The sequence below is a fragment of the Sciurus vulgaris genome (genome assembly GCF_902686455.1).
Source record: "Sciurus vulgaris genome assembly, chromosome: 10".
NCBI lineage: Eukaryota > Metazoa > Chordata > Mammalia > Rodentia > Sciuridae > Sciurus > Sciurus vulgaris.
The window spans coordinates 59,827,650-59,853,442 of record NC_136470.1 but is presented as its reverse complement, the minus strand read 5'-3'; the positions used below and the strand labels follow the sequence as shown (position 1 = coordinate 59,853,442).

The 25,793-nt window shown below is 38.2% G+C and overlaps 1 protein-coding gene across 2 annotated transcripts; it reads right to left on the bottom strand.

Moving 5' to 3' along the window:
- Positions 1-331: 331 nt before the first annotated feature.
- On the bottom strand, positions 332-25,507 carry LOC306670905 (uncharacterized protein C3orf85). Of its 2 annotated transcripts, none has more exons than XM_079155947.1 (4): positions 25,434-25,507; positions 17,029-17,081; positions 3,129-3,262; positions 332-1,520 (listed from the first exon to the last, which is right to left on the bottom strand). In XM_079155947.1, the coding sequence occupies exons 2-4, from the start codon at positions 17,075-17,077 to the stop codon at positions 1,467-1,469; spliced, it is 237 nt and encodes a 78-aa protein (XP_079012073.1). In that variant the 5' UTR covers positions 17,078-17,081; positions 25,434-25,507; the 3' UTR covers positions 332-1,466. The 2 variants fall into 2 exon arrangements, with proteins under 2 accessions (XP_079012073.1, XP_079012072.1); XM_079155946.1 differs by lacking the exon at positions 25,434-25,507 and adding an exon at positions 22,985-23,163.
- Positions 25,508-25,793: the final 286 nt, after the last annotated feature.

The following is a 25,793-nucleotide window of genomic DNA, read 5'->3' as shown; positions in this document are numbered from 1 at the left end:
CGACATAGGTATATGGAGAGGGGGGAAAAAGACTTTTGAAGATAATAATTTCATTTATCTGTGATTTGGGGGCACAATCTTGGCAATTGGTTATAATATCTCAGTACTTCCCCAATGAAGTGATATTCCATAGATATATGGAAAGTTAGAGGAAAAATGAGACCTACTTTTCTCCAGAGTAAATTTTTTCAGTTTTACTGAAAAAGAGTAATAATCGACTCAAAACAGTATGTTAAAAATGTTATTTCTTATTGAAATAAATATCAACATATTATGGAACAAAATGCAAAACATGCACATATTTTATAAAACTTCCTTGTCTGTCCTCACCCACATCCCCAGTACTAGGAATTGAAACCAGGGCCTTGCACATGCTAGGCAAGTGCTTTACTGCTGAACTACATCCCCAGCCCTTGCTATTTTTCATTTTGAGAGAGAATCTTGCTAAGTTGTCCTGGTTGTCCTTGAACTGGCCATTCTTCTGCCTCAGCCTCCTGAATTGCTGGGACCATAGGCATGCACCACTGGGCTTAGCTCATATTTTACAAAACTTCTAAGGAAGTTTGCACTTACAGATGAGTGGCTTCTGGTGGTTTCCTAGCCCCACCCACTTCCCACAGTTCATAGTATGACCCCAGACACACTGAAACACCACATTGGTTCATTATATTTATAATACTACATTTTAGTATTATACTGTCCACCACCCCCTCAGCAGTATGGGTTTGAAGGAAACATTTCAAAAGCATGGTCTTCAGCTGGTTTTAGAAAGTGATAAGTATTGAAGAAAAGGAGAGGGTACCAGCTCCATTTGAGATACACACGTTTTGAATTAAAAAATGAACCAGCTCTCTTAAAGAAGAAGCAATAGAAAGCCAGAGCTAAGAACGGAGAGTTTTAATTACACTATTTTATTTTGCTTATGCTTCCCTTTTCTCACAAAAGTCCACTTTTTTTTTTTTTTTTTTTTTTTTTTTTGTTTGAACTCAGGGGCACTCAACCACTGAGCCACATCCCCATCCCCAGCCCCATTTTGTATTTTATTTAGAAACAGGGTTTCACTGAGTTGCTTGGCACCTCACCATTACTGAGGCTGGTTTGAACTTGCAATCCTCCTGCCTCGGCCTCCCAAGTTGCTGGGATTACAGGGCTGCACCACCAGGACGGACAAAAGCCCACTCTTTAGTAAATGTTTTTACTACAGCCTTCATTTTAATTCTTATTTCAAGGGCAACCATTTATTGAGAACTTCTAATTCCAGGTCTCTACATGGGTTTTCACAATCCTCCTTTCAGCAACACTGAGATGGAGATAAGAAATAATCTAGTAAATGGCATAGATTTGTCCCCAGGTCTCCAAAATCGATGGTTTTGGCACATGGTCATGTAGACTCCTGCCGTCTTTGTTCTCCAGTTTTTCCCAGTAATACTCCTTTGCTGGATTGTAGACATGTCAGAGGTGAAGGTTCAGTTCAAGTAATGCCGTGCAGTTGTTTTCAAGAAAGTCCATGTTTCCCGAGCCTGCAACAGAAGTGAACTCAAGTCACGATCGTGAGTATGGAAAACACATACTGCTTTGGTGATTCTAATTGTCATGCAAATATTCCTAAAAGGGGAGAAATGTGATGGAAGAATTATACCCAATAGTGATGAGTTTCCAGACTTTCAGTGATATGTTTGTGGTTTTTTTCATGATGCCTGGGCTAGAACCCAGGGCCTAGTGCATACTTGCAAGCATTCTACCATTGAGCAACAGCCCCAGTCCTTTTTATTTTAAGACAGGGTTTGGCTAGTTGCCCATAATGGCTTGAAACTTGTGATCCTGCTGCCTCAACCTCCTGAGTTGCTGGGATTGCAGGTATGCGCCACTACACCTGCTATCTATTTGTTTTATGCTCAAATGTGTTGTAGGACTTGTAGGGCTACAGTATGGACCAATGTGGGAGTCTTGTTGTGTTACAGAATCTGTCAGTTGATTACAGAACTGTTCTACAATTACAGGCAGGAGTGTGCTTGCAAATTTCAACATTCCATAAAGAAGACACAGTCTGCCAGCCTCTGTAATTATTTAATTTGCCAAATAAACAAATGTCTTGTTTCAATACTTCTAAATGATGCCTGTTGGAGAAAAACAGGTATAAAACTAGATGTGTTATTCAAGCTGGTGGTTTTCATCAGCAAATGCTAAGCAGAAACAAGATGATCCTGGTAGAGCAGTTAAGACCCAGCCATGCGAGTAAGGATAGGACTGAGGCTACGTGAAAACAAGAACAAATGTTTTATGACTTTATACAACCCTCATGCCTGGCGATTTGAGAGCCTGATACAGAGGAAAAGAAAGAATGAATAAGTGAAGGAATTAATTAAATAATTTGTTTTATAGATGTTTCCCCCTTAAATTGCTAAGTTGTAATAGAGAAATTGTGAGCAATTAAAAATTCTCAGATAATTTAGCAATTTCATTTGGCCCAGAGTTTCAATGTTTTATTCCATCAGAAAAGTACACATGAGATAAAACTCGCTAATGCAAGTTTCTTCTTTTCTCTTGCAGTGGAAATGCAAATGAATAGGAAAATGTACAAAAGTCAAACAAATGAAGGAATAACATAAAAGACCTGAAGAATTATAACAGAGGAAAATTAGCCACTGTACAACTAACTGAGAGTGAACTACAATGGACCCCCTATCCATTTATCATCTACCCAAACATGCAATCATTTATTAAGACTTGATTGCATAACAGTCATTTTACTAGATCCAAAGAATAATTACCCTGATGGATAAGACAGAGACATTACCTTTATAATCTAGGTAGGGAGGTTGCATCATGAAACAAATTATTCCAAAATTTTGAGAGCTATTCACAAAAGAGAAGGAAGAATGAGGGACAATTACTTCCTTGAAAAGAATGGGAAGACTTCAAAGAGCAGAGAACATTTGAGCTTGCTTTTTAAGCAGGAGGTAGCATGTGTTAGATAAGAGCCACTTTAGGGAAAGGAAAGAGCATTTACCCCAAAACAGCTAGAGAGGAAAAATTGAGTCCAGGCTAGCAGTATGCTACCATCAACTGATGCAATGCCAATTTTAAAAGATAAATGGTGAAGGATGATTCATTTCAAATACAAGTACCTGATCAGCCAGTGTGATTCCCCACCCATTTGAACTGTGATCTGGGTCCCAGAAATCTTGCAAGTATACATGTCTTTTGAGACGTAGGAACTGGTTTGCTGGGTCCTCCAACAAAAATGGCGCTCCCAATGCTCCTGCAATTCAGAATCCAAGAGCGTAACATCTTTTAGGGCAATAGTTATTATCTTGATGTTTCCTCTTAAAGAGACACAGCTGTGGTCTTTGCGAGTCTGGGTGCCTCAGAAAGAAACTCTGGAAAAATTAAGCCCTGAGGGATATGGTTGCTCCTTGACCCTTTGACCTTATTGCATGTTACAACTCTGACCTGCATAGAGTTCAGTGCAAAAGCCAGTGGAGTGTAGTGGAGGGAGGACTTCAGAGTTTCTTTTCATGCATGGGAACCTGGATTAAAGTTCCAGCTCTATCTACTCCTCCTGCACCCTTATTTTTTGAAAGTTGCTTGATTACTCTGAGGTTTAGTTTTCTTGAATGTAAAGGGGTGTAATGATAATAAAACACACAAGATTCTATGAGGACTGATTAAATTAAAGGATATATGCTATCAGGTTGAAACCAGCCAACCAACAATTTTATTCTTGTTTTCCTGGCCCTCTAAAATAGACTGTGTCCTTTGATTTGAAACAGACTGCTTCCAAACCTGACACTGTGGTTTAAATTTTTAGTATTCATAGATCCATCATTAAATCCAACCTTACTACTCTCCTTCCTACTCTAGAATTACTGGGCGGGGGGCGGGGTGGCGGGGATAATAACATAGACTTTTTTAGTATCTTGAAATTTTAACTCTGTATTATATTTTCATTCCTAAGTAACATAGAATAGTGTTCAAAATTGTAACTTGAGTCAATAATGTTCTCATAATTGCTCCTTGCCTATAGATGGCTACAATACAATCTGTTTGTGATAAAGAAGCACCCACAAGCAGGGATTTTTTTTAGAGAGTTAATGCCCTAGGAGCAACCCTCAACCAGTGATGGATAGGGAGATAACACATAAATAACCCAGCTTCCTTATTCTTCATCTGGGATAACTCTGAGGCAGGGTCTATTAAATCTTGCAGAATTTCCCTGTGAGATTGACTTTCTTTGGCCCCGGGAGAGATAATCATAATCATCCTGGCCATAACTTCTTTGAATGAGAGGCTTTGGATGATGGGACTATGTAGCTAGCTCCAAGACCACATGCATCTTAAAGGGAGGGCTGATAGTGCTTTTTTTGTCGTCTTGTACCAAGAATTGAACTCAGAGCCTCCCACAAGCTAGGCAAATGCTCTACCACTGAGTGGTATTGAAACAGGGTCTTGCTAAATTTCTGTCTGGTCTCAAATTTGTAGTCCTTCTGCCTCAGCCTCCTGAGTAGCTGGAATTATGAGCACGCATCATTATGCCCAGCTAAGGCTAACATTCTTAATAGATGATTATAAACTTTGTTATGATCTAGATATCAGGTATTAATTACCCTTAAGTCTTATATTAGACAATACAAGAATTTTGGAACCTTAACCTAATCTGTGGATTAACTAGGTGGTAACTGTAGAAAGGTAGAGTATGGTTGGAGGAGGTGGGTCACTGGGAGTGTGACTTGGTTTTATATTTTGTCCCTGGTGAATGGATCTCACTCTCTGCTTCCTGATTTCCATGTCCTGAACTGCTTTCATCCTCCACATGCTTCTTCCAGGAGATTCTGCCTCATCTTAGACCCAAAGCAATGGAGTCAGCTGTCTATAGACTGAGGTCTCTGAAATTGTGAACACCAAATAAACTTTTCCTCCTATAAAATCTTGTTCTTGTCAGGTCTTTTGATCAGAGCTATAGAAAAGCTGACTAAAACATGTCTTTCTGCTGGATTTACCTTTTTTTTTTTTTTTCATCTAAAAATGTCCTTCTTTAATCACAAAGGAAATTATAAAACACTTAGATATGAACCAAACTGAAAATATAGAATACCAAAACTTATAGAGACATAGCAAACACAGTGCAAATGAAAATATTTATAGCTAAAAAAAAAAAAAAGAAGCACCCATTACAAAAATATAATATAAGTAATATCACATTAGGTACTCTACAGCCTTATAATTAACAGGGTTTTATTGACTGATTCTCTGTACAGACAAGGGTTATAAGAACTATAGGATATAAAGCTCCCCTCTGTAGGGCCTCCTGCTTAGTTGGGGCCAAAGATCAAAGATATAAAACAAAACAAGGCAACACATGACGTGATTGTACCAGGGAGGATTAGGACGACCACAGAAGACATTACTGAGCATCAAGCACTGTGGCACGGGCAAGTGTTTTCAAGGTCAAGGAAGTTGCTAAACCTTTTCCTTGAAGGGAAGATTAGATTTAGCAGTATTGGAAAAGGCACCACATTATTTATTATAAGCTGGAGGAATGATGTGAACAGTGGTATTGGTGATCTTTAAAACCAAAATCTGAAACAATAGTGATAGGTGCTAGATAGAAAAATTTTAAATGTTAACATTGAACTTCAAACTACACTAGTGACAGATGCCATAAGTAATACTGTCCTGGTTCTATCAACCAGTGTGTCTGCAGAAGCTGTCCTCTAGAGTGAGTCCCAAAGATCACTGCCTCATCCTTGTGCAGTCCCCTCTTCCATTTAACAGGGCTGGCCTGTGTCACCATAGGCCACTGCAGAAATGAAGGAGTATGATTTTGGGGGGGAGGATAAGGAAACATTGTAGCTTCCATCTTGCACTGGGTTGGTCCATCAGCTCTAAATCAGATGTTATATTCTGAAGACACTCAAGCAGCCCTGAGGGAGACAGGCTCACAGGACAGAAAACAATGAAGCTTCCCACCCACAGTTATGTAAGCGAGTCCCAGCGGAACCCGATGCTTTTGCTCCAGTCAAGCCTTGCGATGACTGCAGCCCGCACGGATATCTTCAGTGTAGCATCATGAAAAAACCCTGAGCCAGAACCACAGAGATAAGCCACTCCCAAATTCCTGACTCTGAAACTGAGATCATAAATATTTATCATTTTAAGGTGCTAGAATTTGAGGGCATTAGTTATGCAGTAGTAGGTCACAGTTATAGTGTATTTTAAGCATTTACTAACGCCAAGGTAAATTGCTTATTAGCAGGTTTGGACCTAGAGTGAAGCAAATGAGGCCCTGAGGGGTACAAAATCCTAAAAGGAACTTATGGGGTCATGAACATTTTGTGCTCTAAGTCCCTCAATTTCCTGACCCTGGTCCTCACTCTGATAATCATTGCATGGAAAGATAAACAAAAAATAACCCTTACCAATCACTACTACATGGAAAGATAGGCAACAAATTGTGCCATCAAAGAGCTCACGTTACAGTCAAAGTTCATGGATAATTAGAAGATCATCCATAGTGGAGGTAATTAACTCCGATATTGACATGGAGGCTCATGGAGAAATTGATTATGAGTTGGGCTTCAGTGGATATGCACGGTCTCAATGGCCAGGAGGAAGGAAATGGAAGCAGAGTGTGTTCCAAGCTAAAAGGGACTGAAGAACCAAGGCACAGAGGAGTCACTCAAGATCAGGTTGTGCGACTCTCACTCTGCCGGTGTGTTTGAAACGTAGGGCTGTGGTTCAGACCTGGTGAGTGTTGGAAAGACAAGCTGAAGCTCCAGCCAGAAGGGATTTTACTGTCATACTGAGGAGCTTACACTTTCTTCTGCAAATATTTAATGATTATTCCTAAACAAGAAGATGATAAAGCCAAATCTCAGTGTTTTAACATGATTTTTATTGTGATAATATCATACAAAATATATATATAACTTAATAATTACCATTTGACCATTGTTGAGTATACAATTGAGTAGTGTTCAGTACATTTACAACATTGTATATCCATTACCACTGTCCATCTCCAGAACTAGTTCATCATCTCAAACAGAAGCTCTGTACTCTTTAAACAGTAACCCTGTACTCCCTTCACCAGCCCTGGATAACCACGCTTCTCCTTTCTGTTTCTGTGAATCTCTATTCTAGGTATTCAATAAGTGAACTCATATGATATTGGTTCACTTAGCATAATGTCCTTAAGTTTCATCCATCCAGTGCAAATGTCAGCCTTTTATGCCTTTAAAGGCTGATGAATGTGTTGTGTGTATAGACCACCTTGTGTTCATCCACTCAGATTCGCTTTGAAGATCCTCTTGTCAGTGGTGTAAAAGACAGATGGGAGAAGGAAGAGCACAGTGAGGATCACAAGGTTGGAGACTCTTCCAATAGTACCGATGAGAGACGATTGATTAGGTCAGTGACAGCGGGGACAGGGAGACAGGATTGATTTGATGAGAATGGGAGGGAATTTCCATTCATTTGCCTGCTAGCAGCAAACCAGCCCTGCAAGTTTCGGTTTTACCTGAGAGACGCTAACAGGCAACTTTTCAGAAATTTTTTTTTATTATTTTTGAACAAAGGGTGTTAGTCACAGTGTTACACATTGTATGTATGATCCTGTTTCCGAACAAAGAGAGTCGCTATGTAAAGTCGATTCAGTACCATCAACAAATAATAAATATTTCTAAATAAGTGATGCTTAGGATAAAATTTCCAGGTAGAAAAAGAAGCTGCAGTCATTGCTTACCATAGTGTTATTTGCAACCCCCCCCCCCCAAAGTAAAACCTATATTCCACCACAATTATCCTGGTGTATTGTACAATCACTCTGAAAAAAAAGTACTAATACATAAATCTTGACAAAGAAGCATTCTTTAAAATACATACCATGGTTGTTTTAAGCTCTAATAATTCTGTCTTTTGTAAATCTTCTATCTTTTTGCTCATGGAAAATATTTCACTGACACAATCTCTCTCTCTCAAAGATAAAACTTCTACCTCAGCATTATAGATCCAACGGGCATCCAATAAATATTAATTGATGGTGATAATAACATCACCCATGAGAGAGGCAGAAAGTAGTATTTATTATCCTACACTACAAATGAGAAAATCGACACACAGGGATGAAATGACTCACTCAAGGTCACATAGTAAGTCAGTGGCAAGACTCGAAATAAAATGCGAGTCAGGTAGACGGGCATGCTATTATCCTCTCTGCTTGAGAAACTTCTCCTCCCTTTTTCATTTTGCCTGATCAACCTTGAAAGTTAGTGAGAGCAAGACCAGGGTTTTGAGTTTGTGAATCTATATAATATTACTGGGGCTTGAAAACTCAACCCTGGGTTTTATTGCTTTGTTGTTTTTTAAATAGGTATTTTTTTAAAACATGTAGTCAGTATCAGCCAGGTTAATGCCTTTCATAAACTTTATGATCATGAGCCTTGAAAAATTCTTTCTCTTTTTCTTTCCAACTCTCTGTACAGCTTCTTTCTCTTCATTGGGTATCAGTCCATTTTAATAGGATCTGTCAAAATTCTTACTAAACATTTCACAAATATCTTCAGTGGAAAATTTTGTACAGTAGAGATAATGGAAACACATCAGGGTGTGGAACTCTTCAGAGTCACAGCTCCCCACACAAGCCAAGAAGATCAGTCTTTTCCTGGCTCTTCAAGTGCCTAGCTAGTTCGCTGAGCCACTTCTTATTTCTGCACCTCCCTTTCTGTTGTCAGAAGAGGCAGAATCACATTCTCGCTGAGATCTCTTCCACCTTAAGTATTTTGAACAGAAATGTATTCATAACAAATAGGTCATTAACCAGAAACTCCCTTCTCTGCATGTTATCATGTTAGATAACCAGCATATAGAATATGCTAAGTGGGCACTGTTCCCACAGACAGAAAGAAGCAAAGGAGAGTCCAGAATAAACCTAGCCAATAATGAAAGCAAAATAAATGAAAATGTATTCACATTATGCACGAAGGGCTGAGTGTCCATCCTGAGCTGATGAGGAACCTGTGAGTCATGGAAAGGGCACCATTAGAAATGGGAAGATGCCTTACGTTAGGCTCACCCTGGGAGGGCTGAAGAAGTCTTTAAACATGATCGTGAAGAAATGACCAAATATTCTAGATACTATGATGAAAATGATACTTGTAGTAGGAGCCACTGCACTAAAAAGATCAGAAAGCCTAATGTGAAACTTAAGATACAGAATTACAGGCTCTGATAGTGGATTTCTGCTTTCTTTCATATAGAGGCAGTGCATTTAGAGTAACCCTGCATATGACGTCCCTGGAAAGAGCAGTGCCTCATTCAACTGGTGAATCAAAGCATAACTTGGCATGTCTAGTTCGGTTCTGGCTTTTTCCTCTTGAGTGGGCTGCCCCCAGAGAACACTTTCTGTTCTGGTTCTGTAATTGACAATTGGATATTAAATTCACCAAATTTGGACTCGAATCATCAAGCCCTTTATGCACTTTGACTAAGCCACATCTTCCAAATTAGCTTTTCTCAGTAGAAAGGAAATAGATTGCCTTGTACAATCATCTTTGGTTTATTTCTCAGCCTGATAAGCACTAGGAAAATGAAGAGGAGTGCTATTTACTGGAATGAGGGGTGGATCAGAGAATTCAACAATCTCTTGTCTCAGAGACTCCCTAAGAAGCCAAGGGAAATAAAAAATGAGCACAGACCAGAATACTTCAGTCAGCAGGAGAGTGTCATCCGGGGACAGCCATGACTGTGAATTCCTTCTTTCCTGTAACCTTTGACACCTGTATGTCTTTGAAACAGATGAGATGGATTTAGTAGGGGCAGAAGACATACAGCAACTACCAGACCACAGGATAGGTCCACCACTCAGTACCGCCACTGGGCTCTGGGTGATACTGATATTGGTGGTGCTGACACCTTGTGGTGAAGATGAGGAAAAGCACTGTGGTCTTCAAGTTAAAAAATACCAAGGTGCAGGGTATGGAGGGTAAAGAGCACTGAGCCTTCAGTGAAAGTGTTTAAGGAATACTACTATTTGCTATTTTTTATTGGATAGATTTAGCCCCTGCTTTTAACATGTTTATGTCTTTAAAGAAATAGTTGAAATCAATGCCTAGGAAATTATGTACATACCTAAATTAAGAACTTAAATATAAATGGCCGTTAGCAATTAAGTATAAAAGAGGATGAGGAGAAAGAGATACATAAATGTCTTGGCAAAGCAAAATTTTCAAAAATGTCCTTTAAAGGTAGGAGACATTTTATGATATTGTAAGAGCTCAAAATACTCGTTTAGTTTACATATTTTCTCAGACATACATAATATCTGTGTCAACTATTCACTCATTTTTATTCTCATTCATAAATTTGGTCACTGAGTCAAAATTTATGTTAGAAGACAGAATAATTGTATTAGGACAATAGATTCTCTCGTGTTATTTTAATTCAGATAAAAATTGCAGAGAGAGAGACAATGGGAGAGAAACAGTTTGGGTTATGAGAGAGAAATATGAAGAAAAAAGAAGATGAAGAAAATAAGAAATGGAAGAGAAAAATTAAGAAAAGAAGTCAAAGGAAGGAGAAAAAAAAGAAGGGAGGTAACAAATGACAGAAGACTATGAAGGGCGAAAACCCACTGGGAAAAGAACAGGGCAAACATTTGGAAAAATTAAGAGACCCAGAACAGTCAAAGTCATCCTTAGCAGGAGGTAACATAATACCAGACCTTACACTATACTACAGAAAAATAGTAACAAAAATGGCATGGTATTGGCACCAAAATAGACAGGCAGGCCAATGATACGGATAGAAGACACAGACACAAACCCACATAAATACAGTTATATCACACTAGACAAAGGTGCCAAAAACATATCATGGGGAAAAGATAGCCTCTTCAACAAATGGTGCTGGGAAAACTAGAAATCCACATGCAGCAAAATGAAATTAAACCCCTATCTCTCACCCTGCACAAAACTCAACTCAAAATGGATCAAGGACCTAGGAATTAGACCAGAGACCCTGCACTAAATAAAATAGAAAGTAGGTCCAAATCTTCATCATGTCTGCTTAGGATCAGACTTCCTTAACAAGACTCCCAAAGTGCAAGAAATAAAAGCAGGAATCAATAATTGGTAATTGGGATAGATTCAAACTAAAAGGTTTTTTTCTCAGCAAAGGAAACAATCAATAAAGTGAAGAGAGAGCCTACAGAGTGGGAGAATATCTTTACCACACACACTTCAGATAGAGCACTAATCTCTAGAATTGATGAAGAACTCAAGAAACTTAACTCCAAAAATACAAAGAACCCAATCAATAAATGGTCTAAGGAACTGAGCAGACACTTCACAGAAGAAGATATACAATCAATCAACAAATATATGAAAAAATGTTCAACATCTCTAGTAATTAGAGAAATGCCAATCAAAACTACCCTAAGATTTCATCTCACTCCTGTTAGAATGGTTATTATCAAGAATTCAAGCAACAATAGGTGTTGGCAAGGATGCTAATGGGATTGCAAATTGGTGCAGTGGCTCTGGAAAGCAGTATGGAGATTCCTCAGAAAACTTGGAATGGAACCACCATTTGACCCAGCTATCCCAACTCCTCAGTTTATACACAATGGACTTAAAATCAGCATACTACAGGGACACAGCCTCATCAATGTTTATAGCAGCTCAATTCACAATAGCTAGATTGTGGAACCAACCTAGATGTCCTTCAATTGATGAGTGGATAAAGAAACTGTGGTATATATATACAATGGAATATTACTCAGCCATAAGGAAGAATAAAACTATGCATTTGCAGGTAAATGGATGGAGTTGGAGAATATCATACTAAGTGAAATAGCCAATCCCAAAAAACCAAAGGCTGAATGTTTCCTCTGGTAAGTGGATGCTGATACATAACTGGGCAAGGAGAGTGAAGAAAGAATGGAGGAACATTGGATTGTATGGAGGGAAATGAGGAGAGGGAAGGGAGCAGAGGAATGAGACAAACATCATTACTCCATGTACACGTATGAGTACACGAATGGTGTGAATCTACATAATGTACAACCAGAGAAATAAAAAGTTGTACTCCTTTTGTGAACAATAAAAGAAAAAGACCAAAAAAAAAAAAAAAAAAAAAAAAAAAAAAAAGCAGGGCAGCCAGGAAAGTAACAAGAACTATGAGACTGGACTGAAGGGGACAGAAGAAACAGAATGGGGAACCCAGTTGCAGGACCAGCTCTCTGGTCCTGTCCATTCAAATGTTTGTTAATGGGATACTTTGGTAACTTAACTTTCGACTCAGAAACTTTTGCTGTGTTGACCTTAGAATTACTGATGTGCTGAGTATTTTGAAATGTAACCATAGACTAGCATCACTTGAGTGTAACTTAAATCCGTTTTAAGTTGCTCTCGATGAACGTCCAATGACATGGGCACTCACACAGCGCTATGCAACTTCCTTGGGTATGTTTTGGGACCCAGCAGAGTTTCCATTAGTTTTTAATCCTGTACACAGAGAACTTCGTGGCACATGGAAGGCAGTGTTTTATGTGATGCGACGGCAGTGCTTCTGGGCTGCTGCGTGTGTTGTGTGAATGGGATCCTCCTCTCTTCGGCCGTGACAAATGATGCCATAGGGGTAGGAAAACAGACCGTTTTCTACAACATCTGGAGCACTCGATGAATCTAGTCATAAGCAATGTCTTTCTCTCTGATCCAACTATTTCCCAGTTGATTCTCACATCCATCTTAAGTCCGAGTGAGTAGATAAAATCAAGAACAAAATCTCATCATATAAGCTAAAATCGTATCAGGGAATCCAGACTCACCAAGGAATCAGAGGGCTGAAGGGATGGCAAAGGAGTCACTCCCCTGGCAGAGAAGAAGGCAAGCAGAGAGAGATCGAGGGTGCTGAAAGGGTCGTGTGAGTTTAAGAGCCCTTGCTAAAAAGCAAAACTGAATTAAAAAAAATCCTTCGAGACAGATTGCCATTAGTTACTAACTAGGGAGTGAAAAACAAGAGCTAGAACTCTGAGGGATTTACAGAGCAAAGGCAACTTAGTTATTTTTTCTATTTAAAACCAGAATATGAACCTGCACTTTAAGGATAGATGGGATTGCAGGCCAACAGTGGGGGCACAGACCTCAAAACTGTTCATGTGGGGTCAACTCCAACTGGCAAATCAAGTCAGAAGAACATGGTGGCCAAGGGAAAAGAAATCTATTTTTTTTTTTTTTTTTATTTTAGCAGAGTGGCAATAAAAGCCATCTCTAAAAAATAAAAAAAGCAAATTAGAAACAACCCAAAACATTAGCTTAGTAATGTTCAAGGACTGGCTTACTTAGTGAAATACTTTCCAAATATATTTTCCCTATTTCCTCTTTATGCTTGATTTTAATAAGTGCCCTAGAGATGCAACATGGTGAGGTCAGCATTTATTCTTCAGCGTCAGTACACTCAGCAGCTGTCGTGGAAAGTTGTTGGTTAGGTGCTGGTGGGGCTCCATTTTGTCAGATAAAGTCACTCAGCTCCCTAACTTCTGTTCTTTTTTGGTGGAACCAAGGCTTATGCTGGCTCTACTGCTTTTTCAGGAGGAGTTCTTTTTATTTATTTATTTTAATTAAAAATCATAAATTTACATAGGGCAATATTGTTTGATTCATTCTGTTATTTTCCCCTTTCCCCCACCCCTCCCACCCCTCTTTTCCCTCTATACAGTCCTTCCTTCCTCCATTCTTACCACCCTCCTTATCCCTAACCCTAAACCTAACCCTAACCCTAATGCTAACCCCTCCTACCCCCCATTATATGTCCTCATCCGCTTATCAGCGAGATCATTCGTCCTTTAGTTTTTTGAGATTGGCTTATCTCACTTAGCATGATATCCTCCAATTTCATCCATTTGCCTGCAAATGCCATAATTTTATCATTCTTCATGGCGGTGTAATATTCCATTGTATATATATGCCACAGTTTCTTTATCCATTCATTAACTGAAGGGCATCTAGGTTGGTTCCACAATCTGGCTATAGTGAAGTGAGCAGCTATGAACATTGATGTGGCTGTATCTCTGTAGTATGCTGATTTTAAGTCCTTTGGGTATGGGCCAAGGAGTGGGATAGCTGGGTCAAATGGTGGTTCCATTCCAAGCTTTCTGAGGAATCTTCAGGAGGAGTTCTTGTCTAAGCTCTGATGCCTATCATATCTCTGGCATTGCAATTCCAGAAGGAATAGATTGTGTGGTAGAAAGGATAGTTTGCTCTCAGAAGTCCTAGATGTGGCATTTAGATGTGCACACAGCATCCACCATTGGTCACCTCTGTAGCTTAGTTATGCCACTTTTCTAAACCCTCAGTTTTCTCTTGGTAAAATAGGATGCATAGCACCTTTTTTCAAAATGGTCATGAGAACTGAACTAAGAGACCACGTGAAGCCCCAGACACAGAAAAAGAACTTAGAGTGGTACAATTAATATTTTCCAATTTTACTAAAGGAGAAGGCAGTTGCTGACCTAAATTTTCAATGCCAGTATATTTATTTATATTTTCTATTAAATTATGGCACTCAAACTTCTTTTGCGACCAGAGAATCAGTTCCAATGTATCTAAGTTACTCTTTTGAAAAAAGAAATCAATAAGTTAATTTGGGAGCTTTGTTTATAAATTTAATCACTTGAGTAAGGCCTGTTGTCATTTTTGGTTTCAGCATTCCTTCAGGAAAATGCATAATGAGAACTTCTTCCTGCTGACCTTAAATCAAATTCTAGGGAAAAGGAATGCATTAGGCAAGTAATCTGTCCTGGAGAAAACTTTATTTATTTATTTATGGTGGTACTGGGGATTGAACCCAGGGGTGCTCTACCACTGAGTTACATCCCGAGTCCTTTTTTATTTTTTATTTTGAGACAGGATCTCATTAAATTGCCAACTCTAGCCTCGAACTTGTGATGCTTCTGCCTTATGCTCCAAAGTTGCTGGGATTACAAGCATGTGCCACCACATCTGCCTTGAGAAAACTATTTTTTTCAATAGTAAAAGTAACAAATTCCTTTTATGGTTATTTTCTTGTGATAAACAGAAGGGCTCCAGGGAAGCACAGAGAGTAGGGTACATTCTTAAAAGCAAAAGGGAGCAGGGCAAAGAAAGTCGATTTAAGTTATTAGTTCCTCCTCTAGAGCTATTTGACTTAGAAAATATCAGTTGAACTAGTTAGGAGTGTCTCAAATGAGTCTGATCATAAAGACCTCAGTCTCCTCAGCCTGCAATAGACACAGGTGTCTTTCCTGAGATCTGAAGGGCTAACCCAGCAAAGTAAATATTTCTCTGTGCTTAGTTTCTTTTCCCAACTTGTATGCTCATGAACTTCAACTATACAACTTGTGTTTTTTTAAAGTGAAAGCAGTCAAACCAGTCATCTGATAGGTAGACTGATCTTCATCTCAGCTGGAGTAGAAGTTGATGTAAGCTTGCTTGTTAAGAGGTCATTTTAGAAATTATGGCATTTGCTGGTAAATGGGTGGAACTGGAGACTATCATGCTATATGAAATAAGACAACTCCCCAAAAAAACAAAGGCCGAATGTTCTCTCTGATATGTGGATGCTAACCCACAATAAGGGCAGCAGCAGGGTACGGAGATAGAAATTCATAGGATTAGACAATGGGAAAGAAAGAGAAGAGATAGGGAAGACAGTAGAATGAATTGGACATAACGTTCCTATGTTCATATATGAAAACACAACCAGTGAAATTTCACATCATGTACAACCACAAGAATGGGATCCTAATTAGAACAAGTTATACTCCATGTATGTATAATATGTCAAAAACACTCTACTGTCATGTGTATCTAAAAAAAAACAATTTTTTTTAAAAAGAAAGTATTTTAGGTTTCCTAAGGAATTTGGCAGAACTGTTTTCTTTTGTCAAATACTTCTGATCCTGCAGCATTCATAGGGGAATGTGACCCAGCAGTACGTCAGCTTACAGATTGACGTCAGTGGCCCCTCTAACTCCTGCTGCATGGGTAGGTGGTCAAGGTAAAGCATCACACTGATAATCACAACCAGTCCATGACTCTAACTTCCAGTGTGCTCTCAAGAACTCACTAAAACTGAGCCGGCCTCACTTTCCTCATCTGGAAATGTCGGCTGGATCTATCCTTGCCTATGCCTTGATTTAGCTGCTTAGTTATAACTTGACTAAACATTTCTAAATCATGTACAATATTTAAACATGACCCAAATGCAAAGTGCAATGTTGATGATTACAACAATTTAATAAAATTATTTCTATGCTTAGGAATTAAATGCTAATTACACACACACACACACACACACACACACACGGCTATTTCTATCTGAGAGGTGTGTCAAGCAAAATATAACTTTTCATAGGTCTCAAGCTTATCATAGAAACAGAAATTTATTCTGATTCAAGCATCTTTATCAGAAATATTTATAAATTGTATAGGTTTCACTGAGTTAATTCATACCTTTGTAAATATTTTCAGTTTCGTTACAAAGAAAACAAATGACCTCTCAGTTCAGTTCTAATACAAACCATAGAATTACTGGGTCAATTTGGCAGCAAATCAGCTGGTCTCTGGTGCTTTCCTTGATCTGCCTCTAGAACACCACTTCTCTGTGCTGTCACTCAGAGAAGGTTAATGAATTCATGCTCCCAAAGTACTGTGAGGTCTCCTTATAATGTACTCTGTATTACAGTTTCTAGAAGATATTTTAAATTTTTCTTTGTTCAGGGACACCAGAGCACTTCTTTGGAGGCAGCAATTAAATCGACTTCTGAGCAAGAGTAATGTGTTAATATGTTATATATAATTAGGAATTAAGTGATCTTACTTTCACAATTAACATTAACCTGTCCAAAACCACAGCATGACACAATTGTTTGATTCCCTCAGTGTTTTAAAATGCGTCCATGCGTAAAACATGTTTATTTCTTTTAAAAGATGAGTATCAATCTGATAGTTGTAAAAGATACAATAAATGAAAAAGAAATGGGCTTCTTACCTATAAGCAGTGTGGAACACAGGACAACTTGAAGCATTTTACAGGCCATGATCCTGTTTTGGAAAGAGAATATTTTTATTTTAATTTAGCCCAGAAGAAGGTTTCAGGTATATTGGTTATTTTCCAAAAGTATAAAGCATTTACTATATACCTGGAGGCCCTGGAAACTGAAACAAGTCAGAGAGAGGCCTTCCCCCAAGCTGGCTGTTTTATATACCTTCTGCCTTTATACCCTTTGAACTTTTTGAACTGATTTTTTATAGACTGGTTTTATATGCGTCATTTACTTATTTACTAATGTTATCACTCACTCAGACTAATTTATTTTTTTTTTTAAAGATGGAAAAACCAGATCACTCATACATTGCTGGTAGAAATTTAAAATAGTACAGACACTTTGGAAAATACTTTGGCAATTTCTTAAAAATTGGAGCATGTGCTGAGCGTGGTGGCATGTGCCTGTAATCCCAGTGACTCAGGATGCTGAGACAGGAGGATTGCAAGTTCAAAGCTAGCCTCAGCAATGGTGAGGTGCTAAGCAACTCAGTGAGATCCTATCTCTAAGTAAAATACAAAATAGAGCAGGGGATGTGGCTCAGTGGTAAAGTGCCCCTGAGTTGAATCCCCAGTACCAAAAAAAAAAAAAAAAAAAAAAAAAAAAGAAAGAAATTGGAGCGTGCAACATTGTCCAGTTCAACAATTGCCCTGCTGGGCTTTATCTCAGGGAAATGAAAACTTACATGCACAACAACTTTATTAGTAATAAAAACTGAAGATGTCATTCAGTATGAAATGCTAAATTTGTGGTATATCTATATCACACATTACTATCAGCAATAAAAATAATAACTATTATTTATGGATAGGACAACGTTGATGAATCACAAGGGAATTACATGAGTAAAAAGGCAATCCCAAATGATTGTATAACATATGGTTCCATTTATATAATCTTGAAAACAACACAACTGTGGAAATGAAGAATGGATTAGCACTTGTCAGGGAATAGGGGTGAGGGGAGAAGGTGGGTGGGTGTGGTTTATAAAAAGGAAACATGAGAGATCCTTGAGGTGAGGGAACTGTTCTGTATGCGGACTGTGGTGGTACATATATCAACACGTGATGAAACTGCATAGAACTAAATGCATACGTCACACAAGCACATGCACAAATGAGTACATGTGGAGCTGAAATAAACTGGGTAAGGCCAAAAGACTATATCAATGCCAATATCCTGGTTGCTACATAGTGCTATAGTTTTGCAAAATGCAATCAATGGGGAAGGTTCATAAAAGACACATAGGATCTATATGTATTAGGATTGTTTTTTGTTTTTGTTTTTAAACTGGCTATTGAACCTAGAGGCATTTAACCACTGAGCCACATCCTCAGTCCTTTTTTGTATTTTATTTAGAGACAGGGTCTCACTGAGTTGCTTAGTACCTTGCTAAGTTGCAGAGGCTGGTTTTGAACTTGCAATCCTCCTTCTTTAGCCTCCCAAGCCACTGGAATTACAGGCATGTGCTACTGTGTGCAAATCTACGTATCTCGAAATAAAAAAAGTTTACTTAAAAACAAGGAACATTCAACTGCATTATAAAATTTGTTTGTTTCCAACGAAAAGACATAATAAATAAAACCAGAATACTACTTTCATTTTTCACGTAATAGACCTCTGAGTGGCATGGTGAACTAAATAAGTTCATCATCTAATAAAATTCATTCTTAATATGTGATCATAGACAAATTGTACATCTGTCATCTATCTTATCAAGATTATGCGCCTGTAATGAGTAGGTATAAAGATGTAAAGTGATAATGAACAACTTTTTTGATAACTATCTTTGAATTAGAAAGGCTATATGGAAACCTGGATCTGCCCAGCTGGGAATTCTGTCTGCATTTACTGATGGATGAAAGGCTTGGGAAGAAAGATACTGAAAACAAGCCCAGCAAAATCTCAGAAGCTTAGCCCATGTGTTCATTTGTACAAAACTCTGGAGGCATAACAGCTATTGCCACAATTCTGTAAGCCCCCTTTGTGTCTTACTTTGTAGAGATGTGAACATTTTAGTTATGTGATATAGTAGATTAATCACAGGAAAATCAGGGAGAAATTACAGGGTGAAACAAAACAAAGCAAAACTTTAAGCCCATAAAACCGAAAGAGAAGTTTATTTTCCTTTCCTCTACTTCCCTCATTCTTCAACTTATGGACTTAAAATGAACCTTTTCTGGAGGCCCAATAGGGTGGGGTTGCTTCCATATCTTTTATCTTACCTCTGTCATAAAATGGTGGATATATAATGTAAAGAGAAAATGATAATAGCTATTCTACAAATTTTACACACATAATCTCATTTACTGCTCACAGCCATTCTATACAGAAGGTATTAGCATTATTTTATAGATGAGTAAACTTAGGCTCAGAGTCTTCCTAACATGTCTAAGGAGTGTTCAGAAATTATTGGATAAAAGTTTGCAATAGAAGTAGAGGGGCTACTCATGCGTAGGGGCAAAAGCCATGCAATTAGATAAATTAGGTGAGTGTGACCTCAAATGTGCCCACAGGTCAACGTGTGGCCTGGGCAACTCAGTTTCATGAGGGAGGTATAGATATAATATGTGATCCTTCTTAGGTCACAAAATGTCCTTCTTGGTGAATGAAGCCTTCCCTGACCCCCGGCTCAGGTTGGATTGCTTTTTTCATATCTGCATCCCTGCAGTAGTTAGGCCACGTTTATCTGCATCATGGTTATGTATCTATATTTCAATTGTCGGGCAGATTTCAAGCTTCCTGAAAGCCAGTGTTTCATCTTATTTCTGTTTATTTGCCTTCGATTCCTAGTACAAAGGCTGTCATATATAAGCATTATAGAACATAATTGAATCAACTGGTTCAAATTTAACTAAACAGCATTAAAGCAAGTCAAAAGTGTCCTGCAGCAGTCTCTCATTTCCCAACCTTTTTCAACAAGTTGTAGAAAACAAGATTAAGGTAACAGTTTTGTTTTTATATTGAGGTTTGGACTTTAAACAATTTCCCCCAGAGCTTGTCTCTTTCTATTATCTGTGAAAGAAAGAGGTTGGAATCCATGAAAATTGGCAACCTTAATTAGAAAGAAATAGAAATGCTCTTTGAAATAAAATTGGAATTTCTATCTTTGAGAAACAGAAAGATCAAGTGGATGAATTAATGAAGCTCATCAATGGGATCTGTTTACAACTTTGATACCTTATACTTAGAAATCATTAATATGATATGATAGACCTTGGTAAGCTCTCATAGTCTCTTCCATATCAATGAAATATAAGTGTTAGAAAAAAATATGTGAAATTACATCCAATAATATTAAAAGATTTTTTTTTTTTAGAGAAGAAAAAAATAAAGGAAAGAAAAGTTTATTCACCAAGGAGCAAGCCAAACTTTGTTTCTGCTCTAAGTCATGTCACTAATACAATCAGAATCAACAAGCTGCAAAGCTCTGGAAAATGCAGCACTCATGTATAAAATTCTGATGGAGAGCATGGTACAGCCTGGTATGACGCACTGGCATCAGCATCTGTAAGAGGTGAAGGGTCAACCAGCACCTTAGGGGAGGAGAACTATTAGTCCTTATTAAACATTGCACTGAACTTTCAACTGCATTCAATCTCTTGGAAATGAGCTGGTGATAGCAATTCTTCCTACGTAATTATGTGACAGTCCCAAAAAGTTATTCCATGGGAACAACATTTACCATAGCACTGACAAAGGAGTCATTTTAAAACCAATTTGACCGTAGGTACAGGTTTGCTCTGATTTTAATCCTGAGTATCATAGAACTGAGGGAATATGCCTTTCCACCCGAAGTTACCAGCTGATTTTTAGACAGAGAATGACACAGCAACCACTGGCTAAGAATGAATAAGGGTTTCTGTGAAGTGTTAAGCTACGCAGACAGTGCTCTTTAGAGAAGCACAAGATGTCAGATTCGGACCCAATTGGCATAGTGCAGAAATTTTGCTTTACCTTGTAGAATGTGGTTTTGTCTTGGAAAACATAGAGGTTTTTGTTCTTGTTTCTTTTTAGGTCCATTTGTGAGTAAAACAAAGAATAAAGATTTGGTTGGACAAATAGTCTCATTCCCCTCCACTGAAGGCCACTATTCTCCCTCTTACCATGGTTTATGGAGACGTCCTTGCTAGTGTCACCAGCATACAGGGACATACATCCACCAAGCATTAACTGCAGGAGCAAGACTAATTTGAACAAACTGGTCAAAAACTTGGGGAAATGTATTCTGCCCTTGTATTCATTTTTGGTGTGGTTGCTGTAGGTTAGCAACTTGCCTGAGAAATCATCAGTTTAATGTAATTTGGAAATATAGTTTAAGAATTTTATAATAGACTTCCCTTTCAGTAGATGTCAGTACCTCAAGGTCTTTGAAAGATTGAACTGATCCAAAGATTTCAGGAAGAGGGGGTTTCCTATTATATGGGGAATGATTGTCATCTTAAGAAGTAAGTCACCCATATTATCCAGGGTTTCTTCTCCTCCCTCACTCCCATCTATTTGCTGATTTGTACATACAGCACAGAGGAGCATAAAAATGTGATGAGGAATTTACGGTCTTATTCTGCAGTTGCTATTCATTCATTCAGCAACTACTTATTGGCACGTTCTATATTTTAGAAACTTTTCAAAATCCATTTATTCTGAACACATTGCACATGCATCGTTCCAAGAATTTGTTATGAAGAGATACTAAAATTGTTTCTAGTGTGGGAAAAAATAATTTCAAGGAAGAGTCCATTGAGGTGAATTGGAGTTTCCCATAAGGTTTGAGGAGGAAGAAAATTCCAGGACAGGAAAGTACAGGTAAAGTCAGGCATCATTTGGGGCCATCGCAGTGGCATTTGTGAAGAGTCTACCTGTGGACTTTAAACACTCTCTACATTATGGATCTTCAATAATTTTAGTGATTTCTATTGATTGTCATTATAAACAAATTGGACCAATTTAAAGATGTGTCATTAATACAAATGCATACAGTCTAGCAGTTTAAGCAAAAATGCCAATCTGTTTTCTGATATGGTGTTGGAATTGCACAGCTTCTTGATTAAGCTTTGAGGCAGCACTTGCCAAGGCATTTTCCTCATTACACACTGAATAATTGATAGTTGACAATATGTGACATTTATTGAGCATCAGCAATGTGCTAGTTAGTTTACAGAGCACAGAACTATCAAGGGGCCCTGCCCAATTGGCTCACTGTCAAAATGCAGTCTGTCATTTGCTAAGTCTTCCATGCTTGCCTAAACTAAAAGCAAAGAAAGCATTTCAGGAGATACACTGTAGAAGTGAATGGGACCAGATTTTTCTCTGCAGGTAGCTCTGTGGGCGTTAGTATTAGTTCCATAGGAAGGGAATCTGTTCCCATGGCTCTGGTAATCTCAAAAGATAAACTTGATAATGTAGTATTGGTTTGAAATAAAGGCTACTCAGTCATTTTATGATCTGCTGCTGTAACCTGTAGTTGAGTCCTTGCCAGTGTTACTTCTTCGAGCTCAAAAATGTAAGCGTGTCTGTTCCAGTCTCGTGCATATAAAAACAACAGTTGGGTTCTCCAGGGAAAGGCTTAGCATTAAACGGTTTAAAATATTGCTTGAAATTCCTGGATCCTGGAGGAAAAGATGGGAGGTTTAAGATAGAGCAGAGAGATATAGGAGAGGGTCATTAAAATTAAATGCCATGGCAGGAAGCAGGAGTGGGGAGGATAAACAGTATTCTGAGTCCTGGATAGGAAGGTGGAAGTGTCTAAAAGGAGAAGATGAAGGATGCACAACAGCTGGTTCTGAATGGTAGCAATTACTTCCCACTGATTGTTGTTGAGTAGTTATATCAGTTTGCTAGGGCTGTCATAACCAAATGCCACAGACTAGGTGGTTTGCATCATAAAAATTTATTTCTCACAGTTCTATGGGCTCAAAGTCCAAGATGGAGATGTTGGCAGGTTTGGTTTCCTCTGAGGCCTCTCTTTTTAGCTCCATTTTGGCTGTTCTCGTGCTGCATCTGCACATTACTGCTTCTCTGTGCATGTGTGCATCCCTGGTGACTATGTCCTAATCTCCTCTCTATAAGGACACCAATGAGATTGGATTAGGGCTCACCCTAACAATCTCATTGTAAAATAATTCCCTTATCAAAGGCACTCTCTCCGAATACCAGACACATTCTGAATTATTGAAGATTGGGATTCCACATTTGACTTTTGAGGGGACATTTCAGTCCATAACAGTAGAAAAGAAAAAGCATTTAATTTGCAGGTATTTCTGGTTTTCCCTGCTCTTGACTATTTTTTTCCATAACAATTAGGAATATTTGGGAGTTTGACAGAGAATATTAGAGGGGAGGAAAGCCATATTGAAGGTCTATTTACTGATTGCTCTTTTTACCTGGTGAGAGTACCTTTTTGTCTTGGATAGAACAGATTTGAGAATGATGAGAAACCTTTCTCACCATCTCCCCTGATTCAGTTTCCTTCATAGGAATTCCAAACTTGTTAAATTATTTGTATTTCTGGCTACTTTCAACACATTGAGGCTAATGTACAATTCCCATTGAGGTTGACCAATAAGTCAAAGGATTCTTTTTCATGGAGAAAAGATATGCAAGGGCAGGTACAAATGGGCAACATTGAGATGGAAAACTTGGCAGGTGTTGGTTTCATTTTTAGGAGATTACTCAGAATTCATGAATTTATCATAAGCCCTAAAAACATTATTTGGTTCATTCCTGATTATAAAATAAGCATTCAATGCATTATTACAATCATTTTTGTTTATTATCAGTTGTAGTATATTCCTCATGTAAGCCTAAGAATATTATTCTTTGGACTAGCCAATCAAACTTAGTGTCTATTCCAAACCTCTTGAAATTATGATTATCTCCATACAGAGGATTCCTAGGAGGGATGTTTATAGAGCTTTAACTTTTATAGAGGTGTAATGGTTATAAATCCCCAGACCCTTTTGATGTCCCAGTGCCCTCTATGTAAGAGGAATATCACATTCCTCATCAGATTACCTGCTCAGTTACCATCATCAGATTTTCTGCTCAGGATTAATGATCTTTTTGGTCACTTAAGATGAAAATTACGGTGCTATAAAATGTGAGCTTTCAATAGAGACGAGTGGGGAAGGACAGTCCTGAAAGGGAGGATGAGAAAAAGGAAAAGAAATTATAAACCCAGGAAGAACAAGCAACATAGGACTCAGTCTAAGATAATTAATTAAAGATATTGTATGATCTGACTCAGATTCTGGCAAAACATAAGGCCATCATGGAGATGGGGGTATGTTTGTGCACCAAGGAAAAGGAGAAAGACCAAAGAGGGGTAAGAATATGATCAGCTATATATTATTCTATCATGCATCTATCTTGAAGAAAGTTTAAAATTCCTAAGTTGATAAAATAATGTGGGGCAAAATTTAATAAATCTATCCAAGTACCTTGAACTCCTTGGCATATCATGGCATACACCTTTCTAGGGGAAATTCTACCAGAGGGGAAATGATAATATTAGGAGTTTATTACCTCTGGAAATCAAGGAGTTTTTTTTTTATTGTCTATGCCCCTGTCTCCACAGGGGCCCAGACCCCATCCAAGCTAGGAATGTCTAGTCAAGCTTCTAAGCCAGAGGAGCAAGGTAACATCAGCATCTGACATGGAACCTTGAAAACTACTTACTGCCACATTCAGTCCACACTCAGCGGTTCTCTGTCACAACCTATTATTTCTCTCAGCAGTGAAATGAAAGGCTTCATGCCTTGTTGAAGAAATTTCAGGTCACAAATAAAAAGATAGTGTTGGGCCCAAGAAGGTAGAGGGTCCCTGACATCAGGTCACAGCCTCCTTTCCTTTCCATGTTGGATTACTTTTCAGCTTTATTGTCATATGATAATTATGGTGGCACCCAGGTAATTAAAACCCAACAATATAATACATCAAACAAAAAACTATTCTGAAAGTGTTATGTAGCGTTGGTTATACACAAACACCACGCCTGCTCTGAAATTCTTTTGTTAGAACACCCTTTGAGCTTATCTCAAGTGACAGAGTTCTGGCAATTGGACATGGGAATGATGTGACAATAGTAAGGAACAACCAGTGAGCAATTTTAAATGAAAAACAATAGTTTATTTGAATGTCTACAATAAACCATGTATTTTTCTGGATGTTGTTGTGGTATGATATGAGGGGAAAACAATACAATTTTGAGTAAATAATTTTCCCAGAAAGAAAATTATCCCTTGAAGAATATACAGGACAATTTGATTTGTTTAAAAGTTCTGCAGTTTGAGTTAGGAAAGAAATTTAAAGTGGTATTTCTTTTTGCCACAGCAGAAAAAAATGTGCTTACCTCTTCCCTTGGAATTACCAGTGATTCATTCCACGTCCTTAAGTGCCGAGCTCAAAGGTCAACTTATGGATCTTGCTTACATGTGTGAGGGTTTTCTCCCACCTTTGAACTTTTAAAGCGACATTTATTACAGAGTGCCCCAAAGTTCAATGTGTTTTGCTTTATCAATTTGCATTTTAATAATGCTCCACAGTTGGCTATTTGTAATGGTTTTTAAAAGGGTTTTGCTGAAAGAAGATGAAGCAAGTTTTATTGGGATTTGGAGACATTATTTTCCCTTAATTTTCCATGGACAAATCCTGGGAAATAGTTACCAAAACTCCTGTATTGTCTTTTCAGATGGAAACTGGAGCATAATTC